Raw genomic sequence first — 19,313 nt, 5'->3', positions numbered from 1 at the left:
ACGCTTCGTTTACAACGGTTTCGCCCCAATGCCCCCAACCTCCGGCTGTATAACAAACCGCGTCCGTGAGTGGACACAGCAACTGAGAATACGTCCAATTTGGGGTTTGTGGTGTCGGTTCCCATTATCGTGAAACCGACATGGGCCCCGTTCACGAAGAGAATTCCTTCCTTGCCCTCGCATCTGCGCCTCAATCAAGCCCAAACCAGGATCAGATATCTTAGGCGCCGCAAGTCGCCATTCAATCATGCCTCTGTGTCCATGACTTGGGTCTATCTCGCCAGGGCCGTGGGAATCTGGTTTCCATGATTTGGTCACTTGATTCAGGGCCGGCATTTAACCGAAGCTCGACTTTGGAGCGCTCGGCCCGAATTAGGATAATGAGAGATATACACAGACAAGCTCATATGGTTCTTGCCTGGTTGAGAACAAGGGATATTTTGTTTGCTTCTTGTAGTACTACGGAAACAAAGAGTTTGCTTGCCAAGAAAGGACTCCAGATCAAGGTTGAGGCATCGCGGGCATTTGAAAGTTGACGGAAGAACCATAAAAAGAAGTGCGCAGACAGGTATCCTCTGATTCAGAAGTGTGTATGGTTTTGTGGAGACAGGCTCCAACGTCTGGGCTTTATATACGCTCCGGATAGGAAGACCTGCTAAGGCATTGGCACTCCTGCTTGCACCAAAACCTGAAGGAAACCGTTGGTGGACACTGAGTTGCATCGAGGAGTTGTTGAATCAACATGTTGTGATTAGCGGAGAGGAACGACGGCAACCTATACAAAGTACGCAGGGGATTCCAGTCCTGCAAGCATCCGAGGAGCATAGTCAGTATTGGTGCCGTAAGATATCTGCACCGGCAGAACCAGGTGGAACCTGGAGCGGCTTGATTCCCTTATCCACACACGAAGGTCGAGACTGTAACGTAGAGAAAGCAGGGAAGATTCGAAACTGGGAACTATGACATTGTTGTGGCCGAACTCGAGAGTCACAGAGGCTTTTGCTTCCCATTGTGTTGTGACCTTGGAGGCATCATTCTCGCCTGTAGCACTATTAGTGGAAGGAAGGATAGGTTCCTGGATTTGCCCACAGCGTAAAGTATAGGTGACTTCTCTCCAATTCGAGAAACATACCGTAGCCTTCGTTCTAGCACAGATCTGGAGATTTCGACTTAACGTGGCCGCCGAAGTGGATAGGTCAAGCAGCGTTGGGACACTCTTTCGCGGAACACTTGATATAAATGTTGAGGATATTAGGGCACAAATGCATCGACAGTTGACCGCGTCCCGTGGTTTCGCTTCGCCGCGACCTTTCCGTGCATAAGTCGTTTGTGTCAAATGTAAGGTGGTGGAGAATGAGACAGGGTCCGTTATATGACTCAAAACGAGAGGTGCCGGTTCACTGGCTTTGAGCAGCAGGTCTGTGGTATAGTATTTGGCCAGTAACGGTAAAATCCGACGTCGAGACTTCGCCAGAGCATATTCACCCGGAAAGTCTGCGATACAAGTGGGCGGCCGGGGCTCCAGCGTGGGAATTATCTTGGCAGGATGCGAGCAGCTTGCTACCACCTGGTCCCGAGCGCGCATCTGCACGTGGAGCGTGTATGCAACTTTGCAATTTCCCTCACAACGTTCCCGCAGCAGAGCTGGCCTTCTGCCACGCGTGGCGCGTGGGAAAGAAGCCGGAAGATCTCGCAGGTATCCGTCATTTTGGCCCAAAAGCTCGTAGTGCAATTTTCTGGGTATATCGAAATGGAAAAAGCACTTTTGAAGGCGTTTACTTTGGCCCTGGTTCGCCACGAATTCTGTAGCTCTCTTGACGTCGTTCAGTTGCAGCAGCTGGTATGAATAGGTCAGTATGGAAGGTAGATGGATTGTGTATGTCAACCCTACTTTCTGCGCTCTTTGGCAAAGAGTCTCTGCATACCAGCCTGAATACCGTATAGTGTTAACCAAGATTCCTGACCTTTGTGAGCGTCTTGAATGGGTCACGTCCACGGGGGCTGGAGGCATAAACCTTCTAAAGAAAGTATGACATTGTCGAAGTCGAACTCGACCTGATCGCTCAGAGTGATACAGCCATCAATTCCTGCGTCTCCCAAAAAGTAGACTTCGCTGCTAGCAGCGTGCCTAAGTCCGTTGACGAATGCTATCTCAATGTGCACGACCATGGTGGGCGATGGAAGTTCGGTTGCGATACAGGAGTGAAAGTTGGTGTGATTTCGTCCAGGCTTTGACTTGTATAGAACGACCTCTACACTCTCTTATTTTGAGCGTCTAATGCCATTCCTGCAAACACGCCTCTCCAACTTTGGCGAACAAAACGACATCTTCCATTGCTGTGACCGGAGCGCGAATTGCCGCTAGCGTAGGCGCCCACCACCCGGATCAGCCTAACTCCTCGGTTCCGCGGCACGTAACCTCTAGAAGTGCTTTGATTTGAACCTATGGCAACTGCAGATCCTGTGGAGCATGGGGTTCACGGTTATTTCTCCTTTTTTAGGGTGCTTGGCGTCAGCGTCCATGGTCCTAAACTCAGGGTCATTAGTGATGCGAAGTCAGTGACTTACCGGGTAGCAGACGTTGGAGGCGACGAAGGGAACAGAAGAAGGCAAATGTTTGCCAGAAGCTATACTGTGTACTATGGTTGTAGTGGTATCGACAGATGCCCCGATAACCACAGTAGATTATTGTATTGCACTGATCAGACTATAACTAGAATATCCTCTCGCGGGCCGTGCTTGTCGAGCTCCAAAGGCAACCATCTCGGGTCGAGGACCGCTTTCCTCCTCGGGCCTGGGAGGCTCGCAGCAGTGACTTCTTGGATCAGGTAATAAATTGCACGCGTCGCACGGAATCCTAAGTGGATGAATGTCAAGTTCCCCATGATGCAGGCTTCTCTTCCTCGTTTCAGACTGTCTCGTCCACTACTTGACCAAGTCACCATACGATAGATAAGCCCTGTCAACCAAGATTGTACTTGGTTTGATTGCCGACGTTGGCCAGCCCTCGGGCGAGTGATCCTCAAAGGCCGCCGCCAACTCAATTAACTCGAGGTGCAAGGATTGTTTTCTAGAAAGTCTCGAGTGCCAGAATACTCGGGAGTGAAGCTGGATACAAAGTCGGAAGCAAGCAACGTTTATTAGGCATCATGACTCGAGCCAGGACAGAAAGTCGGCGTTACTTATTCCGTGTCTGGAATCAAACCCATGAAAGTAATCGCCATGCACAGCACGAATGATCAAAGAGCAGCGAATGGCTTGTAGCAATGCCTCACTCTACTGGTACCAGGGTTGCTGCACTTCACAGGATCGAATATGAAATGGGGCCGACAACTCATTATCCATACTCCCCTCAGCCCTACGGAGACAGTACTAGCAGTTTCACCTACTTGGCGATCATCGGCTAGCCTAATTTGTGGCTTCCTTGAGAAAGTAGCCACGCTCCTGAGTTGCCATCACGACACAACTGCATTTAAGGCCTTCCTTCGAGATACTCTTCAAACATCTAAATTAAGGATTTTCGATGGGAAAGGCTGCTCCCTGCCACCCATTGGGACAAGCCACGTTCGATTCGCAGGCTTGGCATTGTTTGGATGGGGCGGACCGTGGCTTTTTGGGTCTCCTTTTCGCAGATCCTGAGACACCAAAGAGCATACATAAGGATGGGGCTCTGGCCGAAGCACACTACAATGTTACAACCACGAATCTCATCAATAGCTCACCACTTTCTTCGACTCAGACAGACACCTCAGAGACGCAGATCATGTCGAACAGTACGGAAATTGAGTGCACGTACGCCACTTGCTCGGTCAAGGAAGATGGCATGCTTGAATACATCCCAACATTGCCTGGCAACGCGGCATATGCGGGGGTCTTCGTTGCTCTGCTGGTCCTCCATATCTTCTTCGGCGTCAAATTCAGAACATGGAGCTTCTTGGTGGGCATGACGTGCGGGAACATCCTCGAGGTGGCAGGCTACGGCGGCCGTATTCTGCTGCACCACAACGTGTTCGAGAAAAACTATTTCATCATCAACCTGGTCGGCCTCACCATCGGACCTGCATTCCTCTCCGCCTCAATCTACCTATGTCTCGCCCGCATTATCTACATCTTTGGTGAGAAGCTGAGTCTGCTCAGACCGAGGGTCATCACATACATTTTCATGGCGTGCGACTCTGTTTCTCTGGTGCTGCAGTCGGCAGGAGGTGCCATTACCTCTATGGCCGACGATGAGGCGAGCAATCAGCGAGGGGTCGATATCATGATCGCCGGTCTTTGGTCCCAGGTGGCATCCTTGAGCATATTCATGCTGCTCTGCGCGCACTTTGCTTGGTGCACGGTCCGGAATCCGCACAAAATCAACGGCGAGACAATCGTTCTCAGATCAACTGTCAAGTTCAAGTGTTTTCTTATAGGTGAGTACAGTCTTCTTCCCTTCCCGCAATCACAATTTTTAGAGTCAATGCCTGATTCCGGATGCAACAGCTATCGCAGTTGCCACCATAACGATTCAAATTCGATCCGCTTTCCGACTCGCAGAGCTACAAGACGGCTTCGACGGAAAGCTGGCCAACAACGAACTTCTCTTCATGATCTTCGAGGGCCCAATGATCATCATTGCGGTCGCCGGGCTTACCATTTTCCACCCTGGCCTTGTGATCGGCCGCGACATGTGGAAAGCTGCCAAGGGTAAGAAGGCAAAAGATATCAAGGGTCCATACAAGGAGGTCGCGGACGATGAGGACTCCATTCCCATGATGCCCCCGGATACCCATTCGAGGATGCAGAGTTATTCCCATTTGGGAACCCCGGAGCCGTATGGAAATGGAGGCATAAGGGGAAGCAGGGACCAGCTATAAGTTAGGTCTCCACTGGGAGAGGTATATGAAAACGCCGGCTGAGGTCCTCGCTCAGCATGAATGCAAAATTCACCGCCAATCTGTTGCTGAGTCCCGAGTACCTTGGGGCCCCGGTCAGATTCCCAAAGCAGAAGATCAAGCATTGCATCAAAACAGCAACATCATCGTCTAAAAACGAATCAGCTCTCTTGAATGCAGACACAGTCTCGGGTTGATGGCTGGGAAAGTAGTTACTCAACACGACGTGTGAGAAAACGAGACGATAGTTGGACTGTGGCGTGGTAACTGGCTCTACCAATGTGGTTGAGATCCGTGGTTGGCTATGGGCGCATTGGATGATGTTGGATCCGTCTTTTGATCACACAATAAATTGATGACAACTCCCAATCCTCTCTTGATGTTAGGTAGTATGCAATCTGTACCATCATCGCGAAGTTCTTTTCTCGAGCCCATTACTCTGACCGGTGGCGGAGACTGTTCGAACCATAATGAGCCTAGAATTACCAGGTGGGTGCCAGGGGGCAAAGCCACTCGGAGCTTCCAGTCGTACTGATCAATGCCTACTATGTCCCTAGATAGGTTCCCCCCGAAATCCACAAACGCTGCGCCTCGGCAACTGCAACTTGAGATTATAGAACCGTTAAGACCAAAGCCGATTCAAAGGCTCCTCGAGAATCCGGGCAGGAAATAAGGTGGAACTCGCACAGACTGGCTGCGGGCGGGACGAGCCACTAGTTAAAGTCCCGCAAAATCTACTTGGAATCCATTATTTGATCTCTCGTCCTTCCTAGTCTTTTAACCACAGCTTCGAAGCCTCACGAACATACTCCGTACGGAGTATGATACTCCGTACGGAGTATGGAATTGTTGTCAATTTCTGCTCAGAGCATCATTCAATGCTACGTCACCATCAGTACCTGAAATGGGGGAGGCTGGGCCCTTCTCGTTCTTTGCAAAGCCGAGACACACCCCCCCAACGTCGAAAATTTTGGCGAGCGCAGTTTAGATCCAGGGTAGTCCTTGCAACAAGCCCAGGTATGATAGCACTCCGTACAGGTCTCGCCAGGATCATCTCCCAGCACATCGTTTCGCATCCGAAGTTGCGGGCACCTACTATGGGGACTAGCCATCCTTCCGATCTTGCTTCTTAACACGATATACTACGTATCCTGGACCTCATGTTAGTCCAGGAAACCTTTCAGCCCTTCAGCAGTTCAGCAACTCAGAAATCATTTGCTGCTCGCTAGAAAGTCGCCAATCTAGAGTCCCCCGCAAGGCCAAAGCCGATTGACCCGTTCGGGGAAGCGGCAGGCGGCACGCGAGGAAGCGAGGAGGGGCCCACGGCGCCCTATTTCTTAGCTGCATCTTTTGACAACGGCTCAGTATCCCAATATGTTTTGTAGCGACACCCTCAAAGCATCCATCTCGCTCGTATCATCTCGCCATCGCCCATCCCAGTCGATTATGTGAGCAATCACCATGATCGACAAAACCCTGCCAGCAAGATCTTCGGTCACGGCAAAGACTACTTTCGTAATCCCAAGACAACATCATGCAAGGGTACGTCTGATATGACTACGAGGTTCCAGTGGCAAGTCTTTGGATACGAGTACCAGTCGAACCGATGCCAACTGTCCAGGACTTATCATGTTGCCCACATGGAAGAGCCTCGATCTTGTTGCGACAGATAGATCGTGTCTTTCTCCCCACATGTTCAACCTTTCGATGACAGAGTCGGTTCTCCTCGAGGGTTGCTCAACGTCTTCGTTCGGATCGTTCCCTGGGCCCGAAGTCCGCTGTAAGCCACCTGTCAATTTTCGACCACGTCTTGATGATAGGATGACCTCGTATTGGAGCTTGCTTGCTTCTACAGCACCACAATTGACAGGTCATGCTCCCACATTTGCGGTGGAGCTGAGTTTGAATACGTATCTTGTGCATCCGAAGTGGCGAGTCCGCCATCCGGATTTGAAACATATCAGCACATTTTGAGCCCATACCCTGGTATTGGTGGCCATGCGAGGTACAATGGAGTCACCACGGTATATATCGACAATTGACACCTGCCGGAGCGCTCCTCGACCTTCTCGACCTTGATCTGTGCACGCAAAGTCGCAGTATCAAACATGTTGGAATCTACTGATGCCGCCCTGGTGGGAACGAGCATTGTGCTTGCTGTATCGACCATCGTGTCGGTGGCTCTGCAGTTGGACAGACAGTACAAGGTCACCGGCCATCTGAACGCGAGTAAATGTGAGTCAAAGAACACAAACTCCCTGCATCAACTGTGCAAAGACTAAACTTACCCAGGGCTACTCGTCGCAAGTACAGTATGTCGAACCTCAAAGGGCACGAATCGGCACCATACTTAACCTCGCTACAGTTCTTCGCGTTGGTAATGACGAGTCTCGTGTGTGCTGGTAAGCCCAACAAGACAGATTGTCCAGGTCATGACTAACCTGAATCAGCTGCTGCCCATGGACTTGGTGCTTCAATCTCGCCCAAGGAGTTCGCCACGAGAGAAACACTTCAGAAGGTACGCACTGTCCTGGGTGACCGGTGTCGCACGCTCACTAACTTCTCAACAGCTTCTCATTGCGGCTTTCCCTCCTTACTTCCTCTGCAACATGTTCGTCAAGCACGCTTGGCTTACATTTTACTACGGCCTGGCACGCACACGCCCACAAACATGGTTCATCCACTTCATGCAATTCATCGCAGCCGCCTTCGGAATCAGCTCCGTCCTTGTCACCATGCTACAATGTGTACCGTTGAGCCATGTGTGGACGAGATGGCTGATTCCCCCGGTTGAAGATGGCGCACAGTGTATCAACCTAATGGCCTTCTTCTACTTCAACTCGATATTCATGATTGCGAATGACACCGTCATGTATTTGATACCAATTATGTTGCTACGAAATGTCGACATGTTGAGAGGTCACCGCTGGGGTATATACACACTGTTCGGGGTTGGTGGAATGTAAGTGTTCACCCTGGATGCTTGCATACCTCACTGACAATGTCATTCCAGCGTCGTACTGGCGAGCATTCTCCGCCTTGTCGCCGTTCATGAACTAGGTCAATCGAACAACTTCTCCCGTGAGCATATCCTCTCGGTCCATGTTTCTCTTGTCCACATGCTGACCATGTTCAACAGAAAATTACGCACTCGTTTTCCTATGGGCAGCAGTCGAAAACCACGTTGGTATCTGCGCTGCATGTGCAGGTGCAGTCAAGCAAAAAACCATTGGCGCCGTCGATACCATCAGACGGTCATACAGCTCATTCCGGCATAAGTCATGGCCCCCGCCCTCGTCGACCCTCCGGACTCAGAGTACCGAAGAACGAACCCTGTATGAACGCACCGAAAGCATCCCGAAATCTTCATTAGGCTCCGATAGAAAGGATCTCGGAATGCGGATGGAGCTGTACCAATTCCCCGCTAGAGCTGACAGGACAGTGGAATTGCAGGCGTAGCGTCTGTAGTGACTTTCGCCGAAAAGAATATCTTGGGCATTTGTAGGAATGTATGATACGAGAAATGAATGATATGGTAATGGGAATGAGGGTGAGGGTGAGGTACATAGAATCGTAATCAGACCAGAAGTACTCGGAATAATGAACGATAACTCGGGAACGGGTGGAACAGGTGTTCTTCGACAAGCATGAGGAGCTCGTGGGGCGGGCCGCAACCGAACTTAGTTGGGTATCCTTTGAGACAGTCCAGGTGCCAATCGCCTAACCGTTCCCTCCAACATGCCTCCAACAAATGCCCCCAATCGCCTAGGATTTCTCATATTTGGGTAAGCCCCGGGCATCGAGGGCCTGTACGTACCAGCAAGAATGCCCTGAAGGCCACCACAAGGCCAGCGTTGCCAGCCTCCATCTTCCTTGCTATTTCGAAGACTCTGCATCCGACGAGTCCTTATGTACATTTACACCTGCTGAGCAGGACAGCATCTTCAATGTCCCAATCGTGTCCTCTGAGCCGTCCCCTTCTCTGTCGTCGCTTCGCACCATTCCATCCCTCCTTTCACAGCTGTGCAGCCAACCCGAAGAAACAAAGGATACACTTCGCCCGGCCGCTTTCTTCACAATTTCGCCCCCTGCCGCTTCATCAGCCGCTCATACCCTTCCCTCATATGCTTCGGCATCCCATCCTTGTCCGGCTTCCCTAACTGGCCATCCCTCTGCAGCACGTAAACATGCGTCGACCCTCCGACGGCTTTCACAGCGTCTTCACCCTTCCTGAATATCCCAACCTCATACATGACGCTCGCCTTACCCAATTTCACGATCCGCAAACCACAATCCACGACGTCCGGGTAGGACACTGACCCGAAGTAATCGCAATACGTGTTGGCGATGATGCCGGCCTGCTCGCCCTTGTTGACTTTGTACCCACACTGCTCGATCATGTACTGGTTGACGATGCTGTCGATGAGGACGCCGTAGTACGGGTTGTTCATGTGTCCGAAGATGTCGTTGTCGTTCCTTGACGAGCCTCAGTCTGCAGCTCGCTCTGAGAGAAAGGGTTCCGCCTCAAGGCAAAAGGCACCGGCGTCGCCATGCCAGAATATTGAAAATGTACCGGGTACTGTACTTACCAGCGGAGCCGAAAGTCGAGGTGATAGCCATAATCGCTGCGTTTCCGTACACGCTTGGAGGCGAGGTCGAGGCCAAGCTCGGGCATATTCAAGCAATGAATTTTCCCTTCCGTTGGACAATATGTTGATGGAAGATATCGTAGGAGTACGTAGAATTCGGATCAAAACTCGTTAATACTACGCTCCTGAACGTTAGCAAGGTCATATCGAAGATGTTGTCGAGGTCTAGATACGATGATGATATTGGCCAGTTGGACCTCGGCTAAGGACTGAGCCCAGAACCCAACTTCGGCTGTGGACTTTTCTTATCAGCCCGCGCGTTCGGCATAATGAGCTTCACAACCGTTGCTTCTGCTGTCAATATGATATACGTTGCAAGAAGGATGACCCGGTGACCCTACAAGGGATGGGTGAAAGAGTGAAGTGACATGGGGTGTTCACCAAACGAGAAGAGAGGCCAAGGGTCGAGCTATGGTGACAAGGCTGCACAAGGCTCTGCTCTTGGCAGGTGAGAACCAAGAAGTTCACGGAATCCGTTTCACCTACTCCGTACTTCGTAACTCTGCCAATATCGTCGACTTACCCGCTGGAAAGGGTACGCTCTAATGCTCTGGTACATCTCGTGAGAGCGGCTTGGGACCTTCATGAATGCGAAATTCGATGGTCCGGCCATTACTGCCTCAGCCACCGACGTGTAATTTCGGTGCAGCTAGCAATTTCCAGATCAATTCGCTCCCGGCTCAGGAGCATTCCACACTGAGGAAGAAGGCCTTTTGCAGGAGGATACACTTGAATTCAGTCAAAAAAAAAGAAATGAACCGCAAGCAGCGGCGTGCCAAGGGATCCGGCAGCCCAGCAATAGCCTCAGCCGACGACATCCCCCTGTCCAAGCCGGACAGCCCACGTGCGAAGACTCAAACCAAAACACTATTCGAAATCGCAGCTGAGCGACAAGCAGAACTCACAGGTCGGTCCGACGGACGAGGAGCCATCAGCCAGACGCCCATTAAGCCTGAGAACATTGTCCAGGTGAAGATCGGCGACGATGGCCGAATCCAGCCAGATCCTTCTTCTTTGTCTTCAGAGCTAGCAAACATGCCCGAAACGCCGTGGCTCGATGCGCTCCTCCTCGCCGCATCTCTTTCAGCCATCCACTTCACACTCGAAGTATTGACCGTCCACCAATACGCTCAAGACCTACACTTTCCGCCGATTTTCGCGCACACTCTACTCGTCGCATTTCCGACCCTGACAGTCATGGTCGCGTTGTTCCACGGCCTTTTGCTGCCCGAGTCAATCACGGCAGGCATATCGCCGAGGGTACGGCTTGGTGTACTCACGTTGCGCCAGATCGCGTATGTACTCGTGGCCAATGTAGCGGGGTGCTACTTGATCGCCCTGACCAACGACAAGGGGTACTACGCCGTTATGAAGGACGCCCCGAGTATAGGCACGATATGGGTTTGGGCGGTTCTGGAGCTTGGGCTGCTGGGCGCGCTGGCGGGTGTGATTGGGCCGGGGGTTTATGCGTGGTGGAATGGCTATGGAATATTCTAAGTTGCGGAAACGAACGTACTGTGGTAGGGGATCGCGTGAGCTATGGCCCAGAGAGTCAATCCACCTCCTGTATTATTAAAATCCCCAAGATTACGGAGATTGGTAGCCTGAGGTCCAGGTCGGATCCGGGAATCCTTTGTAAGAGGGGAGTCATCAGGAGTTCGGACATGGTCGGCCCATCCGACGTGTGTATTTCGGAGATGGCAGGAGATGCACGGATCGATGAGAAATACTCCTCTTTTTGGATCATACGAGGCTTTATTAGTGCGTGAGTTTCCGAACGACTCGAGCAGGTTGTTCGTACGAAGGCCCAGACTTGGGCATTGGAAAGGCAGTCGACGACGAGCATGAACCCGACTTGGGGCCCCCTTTTGGCAAGCAGATGAGAAACCCCTTGGCTTGGCTGGTTGGCAATTACACAGTATAATGGCCCATGTAGGACAAATTTGGCCTCCGTCCTACATAACTGTGGTACAACCCTCTGAAATGGCAATTTCGCAATTTAGCATGACTGCGGGTATTGGACTTTCATAGAAGCACATGGCAGTATCGGAGAATCCCGACCGCTGTCAAGGTCCTCAGTTTTGGATCAGCCTTCCGGATGTGGGAGCGTAGACAGGCGACGGGAAAATTTTTGGAGGGTCAAAGGTGGTACGAGGCTCATGAGTCAGGCCCAAAGGAGTATCCGGGACGCCCATGAGGTGGATATGCTCGAATAATTATCGAGTAATGGCACTGAAATGGCAGTATAGGCCAGAAGTACCATCAACCCAGCTGGAAGTAGCCTCCATAGCACGTGCGAAAAAATTTTCATGCCGATGTTCGCAGGGCGTGGGAGGATGGATGGCGACAGCACGGAAGGCGTGCGAGGGCTACCACAGTATGAGTCAGGATGTCACCTTGCCGAGCGAACGGACTTGAATTCGATCTAGTGGGAAAATGATGGAATCTGGATATTCTTAGTCTGAAGCATTTTTGATGCCCCGATTGTTTGTGTATAGCATGTGAGTGTGTGCCGTGGCCCGCGGAAACTCAAGACGGTTTGATCGACGACCAGGCAGAACAGGTGATGCAAGGAGGTCATAGAGGTGAAGGAGCAAACTCTCCAGGCAGCTGCTCTTGGAGAATTTTGCGGGGTGCAGAAGACGTGGCTGTCTTTATTGGGTGGAACTGGCCTGAGCCCATCGCCGCTAGTTGGTGCCTCTCGATTCGGGCGTCGTTGGTGCTGTAGGGCGTGAACAAACAGGGCTGCACCGGGCTCACTAGGCCTCGAACTGGCCTATCGTGGCCTATGCACGCCTCATACGATGCTTGATGGGGGTTTGACGTGCTTTCAGCCAGTCTGGTGATGCCTACACACTTCATAGGTAGGTACTAGGTAGAGGTCAGCTGGTCATGCTCGTCTTTTCCATCGATCCAATGTGGAAAGTGAGAATGCTTTGAGTCCTCGGGCCGCTCGTACTTCTCCTCTTGAGACTCTGAGATGCAAAGAGCTGATCGAGGTGGCAGAGCTGACGAGGCCCCTTGCTGATATCAGTGCCAGGATTCGCCATGTGAAACGGGTTCAGCTCATATGAGCTACGAGTACATGATAGTATTAGCCTAGTATTTCCTGATGTAAGGTGCACGTTGCTCCAGGGTGGGCTGGCTGTGAATGAGGTGATCTATGATGTGTCGTACAGAAACCTGTGGCTACTAGGTAAGGTAGGCTTGTCAGGTCAGGATCCGGGCTGGTTCTTCCTTCCAGGGACAAATCGAGTTGCTCAGGTCGCTCCATCAGTGCGGCTAGCTGCCGTGACCATGCCTAGATCGAGTTTCTATTATTCACACCGTGCAGGTTGCGGCATCACGCTCGAAACGCGCTCAAACATACATAGACTGGCCTGAGGGTCCCATAATAATATTTTTCTCAACTTGAAGTGACTCTGTGACTCTTATCAACACTCTTGCTGTTGCTGTTGCGCCTACGATATCACGATATAGCCATCACAGCACATCACGAGACCGACTCCGTACAACACAACCCAAGCCGACGCCTACTGCAAGCCCCCGGACGTCACTTGCTGTTGCGCCTGCACCCCGCGGACAAGGGCGCTGCTAACTATCAGAAAGGCACGAGAGGGTAACGCAGAGAAGAACTTGCTGGAGACCCAACACAACCTTTCTGGCCGCTGGTTGGGCAGGTGAAAATTTCCACCACTGCTCCCTCTGGGCCTCTGCTGCTCCTCCCCGCCTCTGACCTCTGCGTCCCGGCTACGAATTCCTGATCCTTAACCCGGCGACCCGCCCATCCTTCGCCATCACCCACCCTTGCTCGCCTTGCCTTTTCGCCTGCGCCCCGCGTCATCATCAACACAGCCAATAAATTTCGTTTGTTGGTCTCAATCCATCCATCATGCGAGCGCCGCGTCGCACTGTACATCAAGGTACCCATACTTCTCCTCGACAATCTACGACGACCGTCAACGACGTCGTTTCTGCTCTACAACGCAAATTGACAGCAAACCATCTCGAGCCGTCAGTAAATGTTACACAGAGGCGGCCATCATTCTCAATGGATTCACTACTACACAAAAAGGACAAGAAACGAGATGACTCCAAAGATCGAGATCCACGGGAACAAAAGCGCATGTCGCTTTCGATGCGCCACTCCAGCAAATCAAAAGACCGAGCCGCGCAGCATTCTCCTCGGTCCACGCCTAGTCAGCCAGGTCGATTTCAAATGATCATTGAGTCTCCCCCACTGGTCCTCTATGGTGCTGTGAGCAACTCTACTGGCGCCCTCCTATCTGGGCAACTGAAGTTTCTGGTCGATGACCCGACAGGCGAGGTGCGCCTCAACAATTTCACCATGGTGTTGAAAGCCAGCATTGCCAGCAAGAAGCCCGTCGGCAAGGATTGCAAAGACTGTAGCGAGAAAGTGGACGACCTCAAGACGTGGGTGTTTCTTTCGGAACCCAAGACCTTCTACAAAGACCAAGACAACCAGTTTCCATACTCATTCCTCTTCCCGGGCCACCTTCCAGCCACAACGCAAGCGCCACTCGGCTCAATACAGTACTCCCTTCACGCAACAGCAGTCACATCTCATGGCGAGAAGATTGTGTACCATCACCCCTTGACTATTCAGAGAGCCGTCCAACCAGGTCCCGACAAGTCGAGCATCCGCATCTTTCCTCCCACCAATCTCACTGGTCGCGTTCAACTACCCCCCATAGTCCATCCTATTGGCACTTTCCCTGTGACCATGTCCTTGAGTGGTGTCGTCGAGAAGAAAGGTGACAGCCAAACTCGATGGCGTCTGCGGAAGCTCTCATGGCGCGTGGAGGAGCATAGCAAGGTGATATCTTCCCCTTGTGCTAAGCATGCCCACAAGGTCAGTGAAGGGAAATCTATCCTGCACACGGAGACAAGGATTCTGGGCAACGATGAGATGAAATCTGGCTGGAAGAGCGATTTCGACACTATCGGTGGAGAAATCAATGTCGAATTCGAAGCATCCCTTGCCACCAACTCGAAGCACAAGGCAGTTTGCGACGTCGAATCTCCAGCAGGCATCGAAGTCAAACACAATCTGGTCGTCGAGCTGATTGTCGCCGAAGAGTTTTGCCCCAACAAAAGCAGCCAGCTGATTACTCCCACTGGCGCCGCGCGCGTTCTGAGAATGCAATTTGCCCTCGTCGTCACCGAACGAGCTGGTATGGGCATCAGTTGGGACGAGGAGATGCCACCTGTCTACGAGGATGTGCCCGAGAGCCCTCCTGGCTATGGCAGTGCGGACAAAAACGATGGTGCTTGGGGTGGCGCAGTCATGGAGGACTACCACGGACCCGCATTAGAATACGAAGAACTCGAGTCTATGGGTAATCATGATTCTAACGCTGCTCGACCCTCCAGCTCAGGGCTTCCGATGCGCAGTCGCCCTCAGAGCAGCAGACGAACAGACTCTGGCGAAGGTCCCTCGACCAGACGCCAGTATGGCCTGTTCACCAATGACGAGTTGGGTGCGGAGCCTCCTCAGTACGTCCTAAGAGGCAGGGAAGAATCTACGGATAGCCAGAATGGCCCGATTCAAGACTATGAGGAGGGAACAGCATCCGGCGCACAACACTAAAACTTATTATCCCTTCACCCTCCCTGACGACATTGCTTTTTGGTGGATCATTCCACCATTCTTCGACCACGGTTTTGACGAACGACATGGATGACATTTTCTTCCCTCGACTTTATTTGGGCGGCTTTCTCAAATCAATGATACCCCTCAACTCTACCAGCGAGCATTCATATTGGCGCGTTTATTGATCAGGGCATCGAATTACTTACGTTGTTGTTTTTGAGAGCAGTCTTGAGGACTGTAGTCTTAATGAGTTTTTCACTTCTCTACTGGAATACCGGGGACAAATTGGGGAAATCCATGGTATCGGGACATTTGCGTCAGCGAGTACAGGACCTGACCAGGCACTCCCAAGCTGCACAGATTTTCTGTCTCTTTGGAACGATTGGTCGAGCACGTTAATGTATGCTCCCATTCACCAAGGGACAATGTTTATAGATTCCCAACGAACGTTGGTTACTTTACATGTTTAGGAAAGCCATTCTCGTCAACCGTCCAAATATTTCTTGGGTCATGCTATAGAAAATAAACTACGCCTTCCCGCTATCATGTTTGCCCGACCTGACCGAGCTTCCTCCGGCGAACTTGTACACACGAGGCTGGCTGGGAAGGACTGAATCCAGATCTTTCAGCTAGGAACCACCCCGGTTCAGCAGCCTTCCTTTTCTCTCGCCACGCTGGTACTAAGTTATTTTACTATGCGCAAAAACCATTTCATTACTCTCGTCCTCATTACCTACCTACCTACCTACCTACCGACCAGTCACCACCCGGCCCGGCCGTGCTTACAACAAGAACGACCAATTCAATCATCCACATCCCTGGGCTCGGTTTTTGCCCAAAACTCATCATACTCGTTGCTGTTCATGATGGGGAAATCGGCGGGGCGCGTCAACGGGACCAGACTCTCCCCGTGGATGGCAAACTCCTCCAACCTCTTCCTCGTGAGCTCCTTGGCCCTGTTGACGCTGTAGATCTTGACCCGGTGACAACTACTCGTGACATGCAACCCCCAGTTCCACGCGCTGCGCACGTCGAGCGGCTGCGTGTTGATGCTGTTGTCCCAGCAGCGCACGACCAGCTCGATCCAGCCCTCGGCATCGCAGGGGACGTTCATCTCCCAGGTACGCCAGGCCCACTTGTGCTTGGGGGACATGTTCTCGTTGGGCACGGCGTACCAGCTAAACCCGCCGTCGGCGCTGACCTCGACGCGCTCCGGCCAGCGCCCGCCGCCGCTGTACGCCCAGCCCTTGACGTCGATCTTGCCCTCGTGCACGACGACCTGCTTGACCCAGGGGGACATGATCGCGCTGCTCACGGGCATCTCCTGGATCTGGATCCCCAACGTGGGTAATTGGTTGTGCTTGCCCACCTGCTGGTTGAAGTACAAGTACTCCTTACTCTGGACGGGGGCGCGCGACGGCCGATCCAGCGCCTTGATGCGGTACACCCACTTGACGCTCCGGGCGCCAATGTATCCCATCACCACCAACCGCACGGGATACCCGTGGATCTTGGGCAGCGGCTCGCCGTTCATTTCCCACGCGAGCATGACCTCGTTGGCCTTGGCTTTCGACCACGGCACAGACACGAGATAGTTTTGCACCTCTTTCTGCTTGAAGTACGTGTCGGCACCGTAGAACTCGAGATGTTTGCCACCTTCGGCCATGCCGCCGCATTGCTTGATGACCTTTTTCAGCGAGACCCCGACGTATCGAGCCGTTCCGATTGCCCCTTCCGCCCAGGGTGCGTTGATCATTTCGTCCCCCTCGCCCGCGTACAATTGTATTTGCTCGATCCGGCGGGTCCCGCTGCATTGGATGGTCACGAGCCTCTCCATGCGTGGGAAGATTTCTTCATTCTGGAGATCGGCCAGGGTGAACGTGCGCGGCGTCTTGACCAGGCCGTCGAGTTTGAGTTCCCATTTGTCCGCGTCAATGTCGGGAATGCCGCCGTGGTTGCGGATGAAATGCAGTGGGTTGGGCGTGACGGGTTTCGCCGTGACGAGTCGTTTGGGTGGTTCGCCGTTGTAGGGAAACTGGAGCAGGTGAAGCATGTCCGGGTGCTTTTCTTGGATGACGCGAAGCCATGATTCTTCGGGGACAGAGGTCAAGGGTCCGCCGATGGCTTTGTGCCACATTTTCCAGCGCACACCTTCGAGGACCGGGTTGGTGTCTGGAATGGGACCGAGTTGGAATTCGGGTGGTGGTGGGAAGTCGTTATTTATCAAGATCTTATGTGCTTTGGCCTTCTTCTCGGGGTAATCTTCCCATTCGATGTATCTGTAAGTCATTCAGCGATCTATCTCCTACTAAAACAGGGGATAGTGGCTCCTGCTCACCCACGCCATCCCTCGCGCTCTTCGGCAAAGACAACATCAGGGTCTTCTTCTGCCGCGATATCGTCGGCCTTAGCAGCGTCCTCTTCATCCTCGCTGCTGCTGTCCTGGGCTTGGTCGACCTTGCTGCCCTTGGATTTGGCTTCGACCTGCTGGAAGCGTTGCTCCGGCGGTATGGTCAGGTCAAGGAGCGGCAGCTCAGCCGGAGCCATGCCCTGTTCGAGCTTCCACTCATCATTGGGCTGTTTGGAACTCATGTTAGCTTTAGGCCCGGAGACAGGCGCTGGGCAAGTAGACCTGGGTATGGCGAGAGACTTCTCTCATTCTCACGTCGTTGTGCATTTTGAGAGCTTTTAATAGTTCAACGGGGACTTGCCACTTGTGGACGGATTGAAGCGTGGGCAAACAAACAACTCGCGAGGCGATGACGATTAGTGGCCGGCACAAAGAAAGATAGCAGATCAGGGGGAACCACTCAGTAGATAAACGAAAGGGCACAGCTGTCGGGCAAACAATAGAGACGCAATGACCTGGCTCCACTCTTACAGATGGGCTAGCTGCTATGCAGTGAAGTCAAGAGGTGCCGAGGCTGGCTGCCAATAGCTTGTGAACGATAAGTGTCTGTGCAACAATATGAGAGATGAGCTTGCCTTGCGGGCTTCTCGTCGTGGACGGAGCAGGGGCTGCAAGAGCTCATGTGGGAATCTGACCCGTGAACTTCTGTCATGGGCGGGACTTGCCATCCGGATATTTTGGAAAACATTTTGGCAAGCCATCTGCCGGCGAAGAAGCTGAAAAGGTGGTGACATGAGCATTGAGGCGCATAGAGCTATGTGTCGAAACCCTGTTTGTGCACTAGGCTTACTCATGGGACCCGTTTCTCGTGCTGCAAGCTCGAGATGTTGAGAGGTCTTGGTGGCCAGGCACATATTCTGCTATCCACCACAGCTGGCCACATTGGACGAAGGGCCTTCTCGGTCATGAAGGTGGTTCACCAACTGCCAATTGCGAAGCGTGCATAGCGCCCGAGGAATGTTGTAGCTCGACAAAGCGAGGGAATGCCGACGCCAGAGTCCTGACATAACGATGTTGATGATGTCGATATGACGCCAGAGACGACAGAACAAGTAGCGTGAGTAGATAGAAGCGGTGATGAACAAAACAAATGGGGGAATATTGTACGAGTGCCACAAGCTTGAAGTACGAGTGACCGGCACGGAATTTGTTTCTTCCAAGGTCTGATTCGCCAGTCTGAATGATTGTTTTGGGTTAGCGTCCTGGCCGCTTTCAGCGTAATCTTTCAGCCATCTTTCTCTGCTACACCTCAAGGACCTCGAGGACCTCAAGGATCTCTCAGTGACATCTCCTACTTACCAAGCTCTTTACCTCCTCGTACTAGTAGTCTGACATAACAAATGCCTGCATATCCGAGACCAACACCAACACCTTTGCGGCAACTCTTCAAGTTCATCCGACTCGTCGATCTGACGATCCTTTGCACATGCCAGTTTCTGGCGCAGCATCCCACTCTGTAGCCTCGTCCGTCAACAGGCCCAACAGCATCCCGAAAGCTGCCTAACTGTCCTCTCTCTGCTAGACGGCGTAAACTCCGACTGCATCCTCTCCTTCACCTTGCTCCCTGCGGACTCTAACGTGCTTGCTGCCGTCACATTGCATGCTTTGTCTTTGCTGACCAACGGCCCATAGTCCAGCCAATCCATACTGATTCCACGCCTCCCAACGTCAAAGCCCACTTGCCCTCACATACGCCGTAACAACACCCCTAAATCATCCCAAGCCGGCAATCCTGCCCCAGGCACTCGTGTTAGGTCATTGTA

At 52.3% G+C, this 19,313-nt stretch overlaps 7 protein-coding genes across 9 annotated transcripts; 4 read left to right on the top strand and 3 right to left on the bottom strand.

The window, feature by feature from the left end:
- Positions 1-775: 775 nt before the first annotated feature.
- Positions 776-1,585, bottom strand: PV05_00296 (uncharacterized protein; the record flags this gene model as incomplete). Its single annotated transcript, XM_013465176.1, has 2 exons — positions 776-1,075; positions 1,133-1,585. The coding sequence occupies 2 exons, from the start codon at positions 1,583-1,585 to the stop codon at positions 776-778; spliced, it is 753 nt and encodes a 250-aa protein (XP_013320630.1).
- A 1,938-nt stretch (positions 1,586-3,523) lies between these two features.
- PV05_00295 (uncharacterized protein) lies at positions 3,524-4,859 on the top strand (the record flags this gene model as incomplete). The annotated part of the gene is made up of 2 exons (XM_013465175.1): positions 3,524-4,415; positions 4,495-4,859. 2 exons carry the CDS (start codon positions 3,524-3,526, stop codon positions 4,857-4,859), a joined length of 1,257 nt encoding a protein of 418 aa, XP_013320629.1.
- A 2,126-nt stretch (positions 4,860-6,985) lies between these two features.
- Positions 6,986-8,336, top strand: PV05_00294 (uncharacterized protein; the record flags this gene model as incomplete). Its single annotated transcript, XM_013465174.1, has 7 exons — positions 6,986-7,112; positions 7,170-7,189; positions 7,243-7,279; positions 7,328-7,395; positions 7,448-7,839; positions 7,891-7,958; positions 8,017-8,336. 7 exons carry the CDS (start codon positions 6,986-6,988, stop codon positions 8,334-8,336), a joined length of 1,032 nt encoding a protein of 343 aa, XP_013320628.1.
- A 180-nt stretch (positions 8,337-8,516) lies between these two features.
- Positions 8,517-9,986, bottom strand: PV05_00293. Of its 2 annotated transcripts, XM_013465172.1 has the most exons (3): positions 9,700-9,986; positions 9,467-9,648; positions 8,517-9,353 (listed from the first exon to the last, which is right to left on the bottom strand). In XM_013465172.1, exons 2-3 carry the CDS (start codon positions 9,550-9,552, stop codon positions 8,951-8,953), a joined length of 489 nt encoding a protein of 162 aa, XP_013320626.1. In that variant the 5' UTR covers positions 9,553-9,648; positions 9,700-9,986; the 3' UTR covers positions 8,517-8,950. The 2 variants fall into 2 exon arrangements, with proteins under 2 accessions (XP_013320626.1, XP_013320627.1); XM_013465173.1 differs by having other exon boundaries at positions 9,467-9,986.
- Positions 9,960-12,050, top strand: PV05_00292 (uncharacterized protein). The gene has a single exon (XM_013465171.1). It carries the CDS (start codon positions 10,115-10,117, stop codon positions 11,021-11,023), a length of 909 nt encoding a protein of 302 aa, XP_013320625.1. The 5' UTR covers positions 9,960-10,114; the 3' UTR covers positions 11,024-12,050.
- Positions 12,051-12,937: 887 nt separating this feature from the next.
- Positions 12,938-15,686, top strand: PV05_00291 (uncharacterized protein). The gene has a single exon (XM_013465170.1). It carries the CDS (start codon positions 13,419-13,421, stop codon positions 15,135-15,137), a length of 1,719 nt encoding a protein of 572 aa, XP_013320624.1. The 5' UTR covers positions 12,938-13,418; the 3' UTR covers positions 15,138-15,686.
- Positions 15,687-15,702: 16 nt separating this feature from the next.
- PV05_00290 lies at positions 15,703-18,177 on the bottom strand. Of its 2 annotated transcripts, XM_013465169.1 has the most exons (4): positions 18,126-18,177; positions 17,773-18,078; positions 17,479-17,717; positions 15,703-17,419 (listed from the first exon to the last, which is right to left on the bottom strand). In XM_013465169.1, exons 2-4 carry the CDS (start codon positions 17,815-17,817, stop codon positions 15,943-15,945), a joined length of 1,761 nt encoding a protein of 586 aa, XP_013320623.1. In that variant the 5' UTR covers positions 17,818-18,078; positions 18,126-18,177; the 3' UTR covers positions 15,703-15,942. The 2 variants fall into 2 exon arrangements, with proteins under 2 accessions (XP_013320623.1, XP_013320622.1); XM_013465168.1 differs by having other exon boundaries at positions 17,479-18,078.
- Between the last annotated feature and the right edge of the window lie 1,136 nt (positions 18,178-19,313).

This window comes from Exophiala xenobiotica (assembly GCF_000835505.1).
Source record: "Exophiala xenobiotica strain CBS 118157 unplaced genomic scaffold supercont1.1, whole genome shotgun sequence".
NCBI lineage: Eukaryota > Fungi > Ascomycota > Eurotiomycetes > Chaetothyriales > Herpotrichiellaceae > Exophiala > Exophiala xenobiotica.
This window is presented reverse-complemented; position numbering and strand designations above follow the sequence as displayed.

Excerpts from the sequence above, each read along its gene's own strand:
- PV05_00293 (XM_013465173.1), bottom strand. The coding sequence starts at position 9,552 with ATGCCCGAGCTTGGCCTCGACCTCGCCTCCAAGCGTGTACGGAAACGC. Across the intron at positions 9,354-9,466 it reads CTCGACTTTCGGCTCCGCTG|GAACGACAACGACATCTTCG; the intron begins GTAAGTACAGTA and ends AGGCTCGTCAAG.
- PV05_00292 (XM_013465171.1), top strand. The coding sequence starts at position 10,115 with ATGCGAAATTCGATGGTCCGGCCATTACTGCCTCAGCCACCGACGTGT.
- PV05_00291 (XM_013465170.1), top strand. The coding sequence starts at position 13,419 with ATGCGAGCGCCGCGTCGCACTGTACATCAAGGTACCCATACTTCTCCT.
- PV05_00290 (XM_013465169.1), bottom strand. The coding sequence starts at position 17,817 with ATGCACAACGACGTGAGAATGAGAGAAGTCTCTCGCCATACCCAG. Across the intron at positions 17,718-17,772 it reads AAGTCTCTCGCCATACCCAG|CCCAATGATGAGTGGAAGCT; the intron begins GTCTACTTGCCC and ends AGTTCCAAACAG. Across the intron at positions 17,420-17,478 it reads GAGCGCGAGGGATGGCGTGG|ATACATCGAATGGGAAGATT; the intron begins GTGAGCAGGAGC and ends AATGACTTACAG.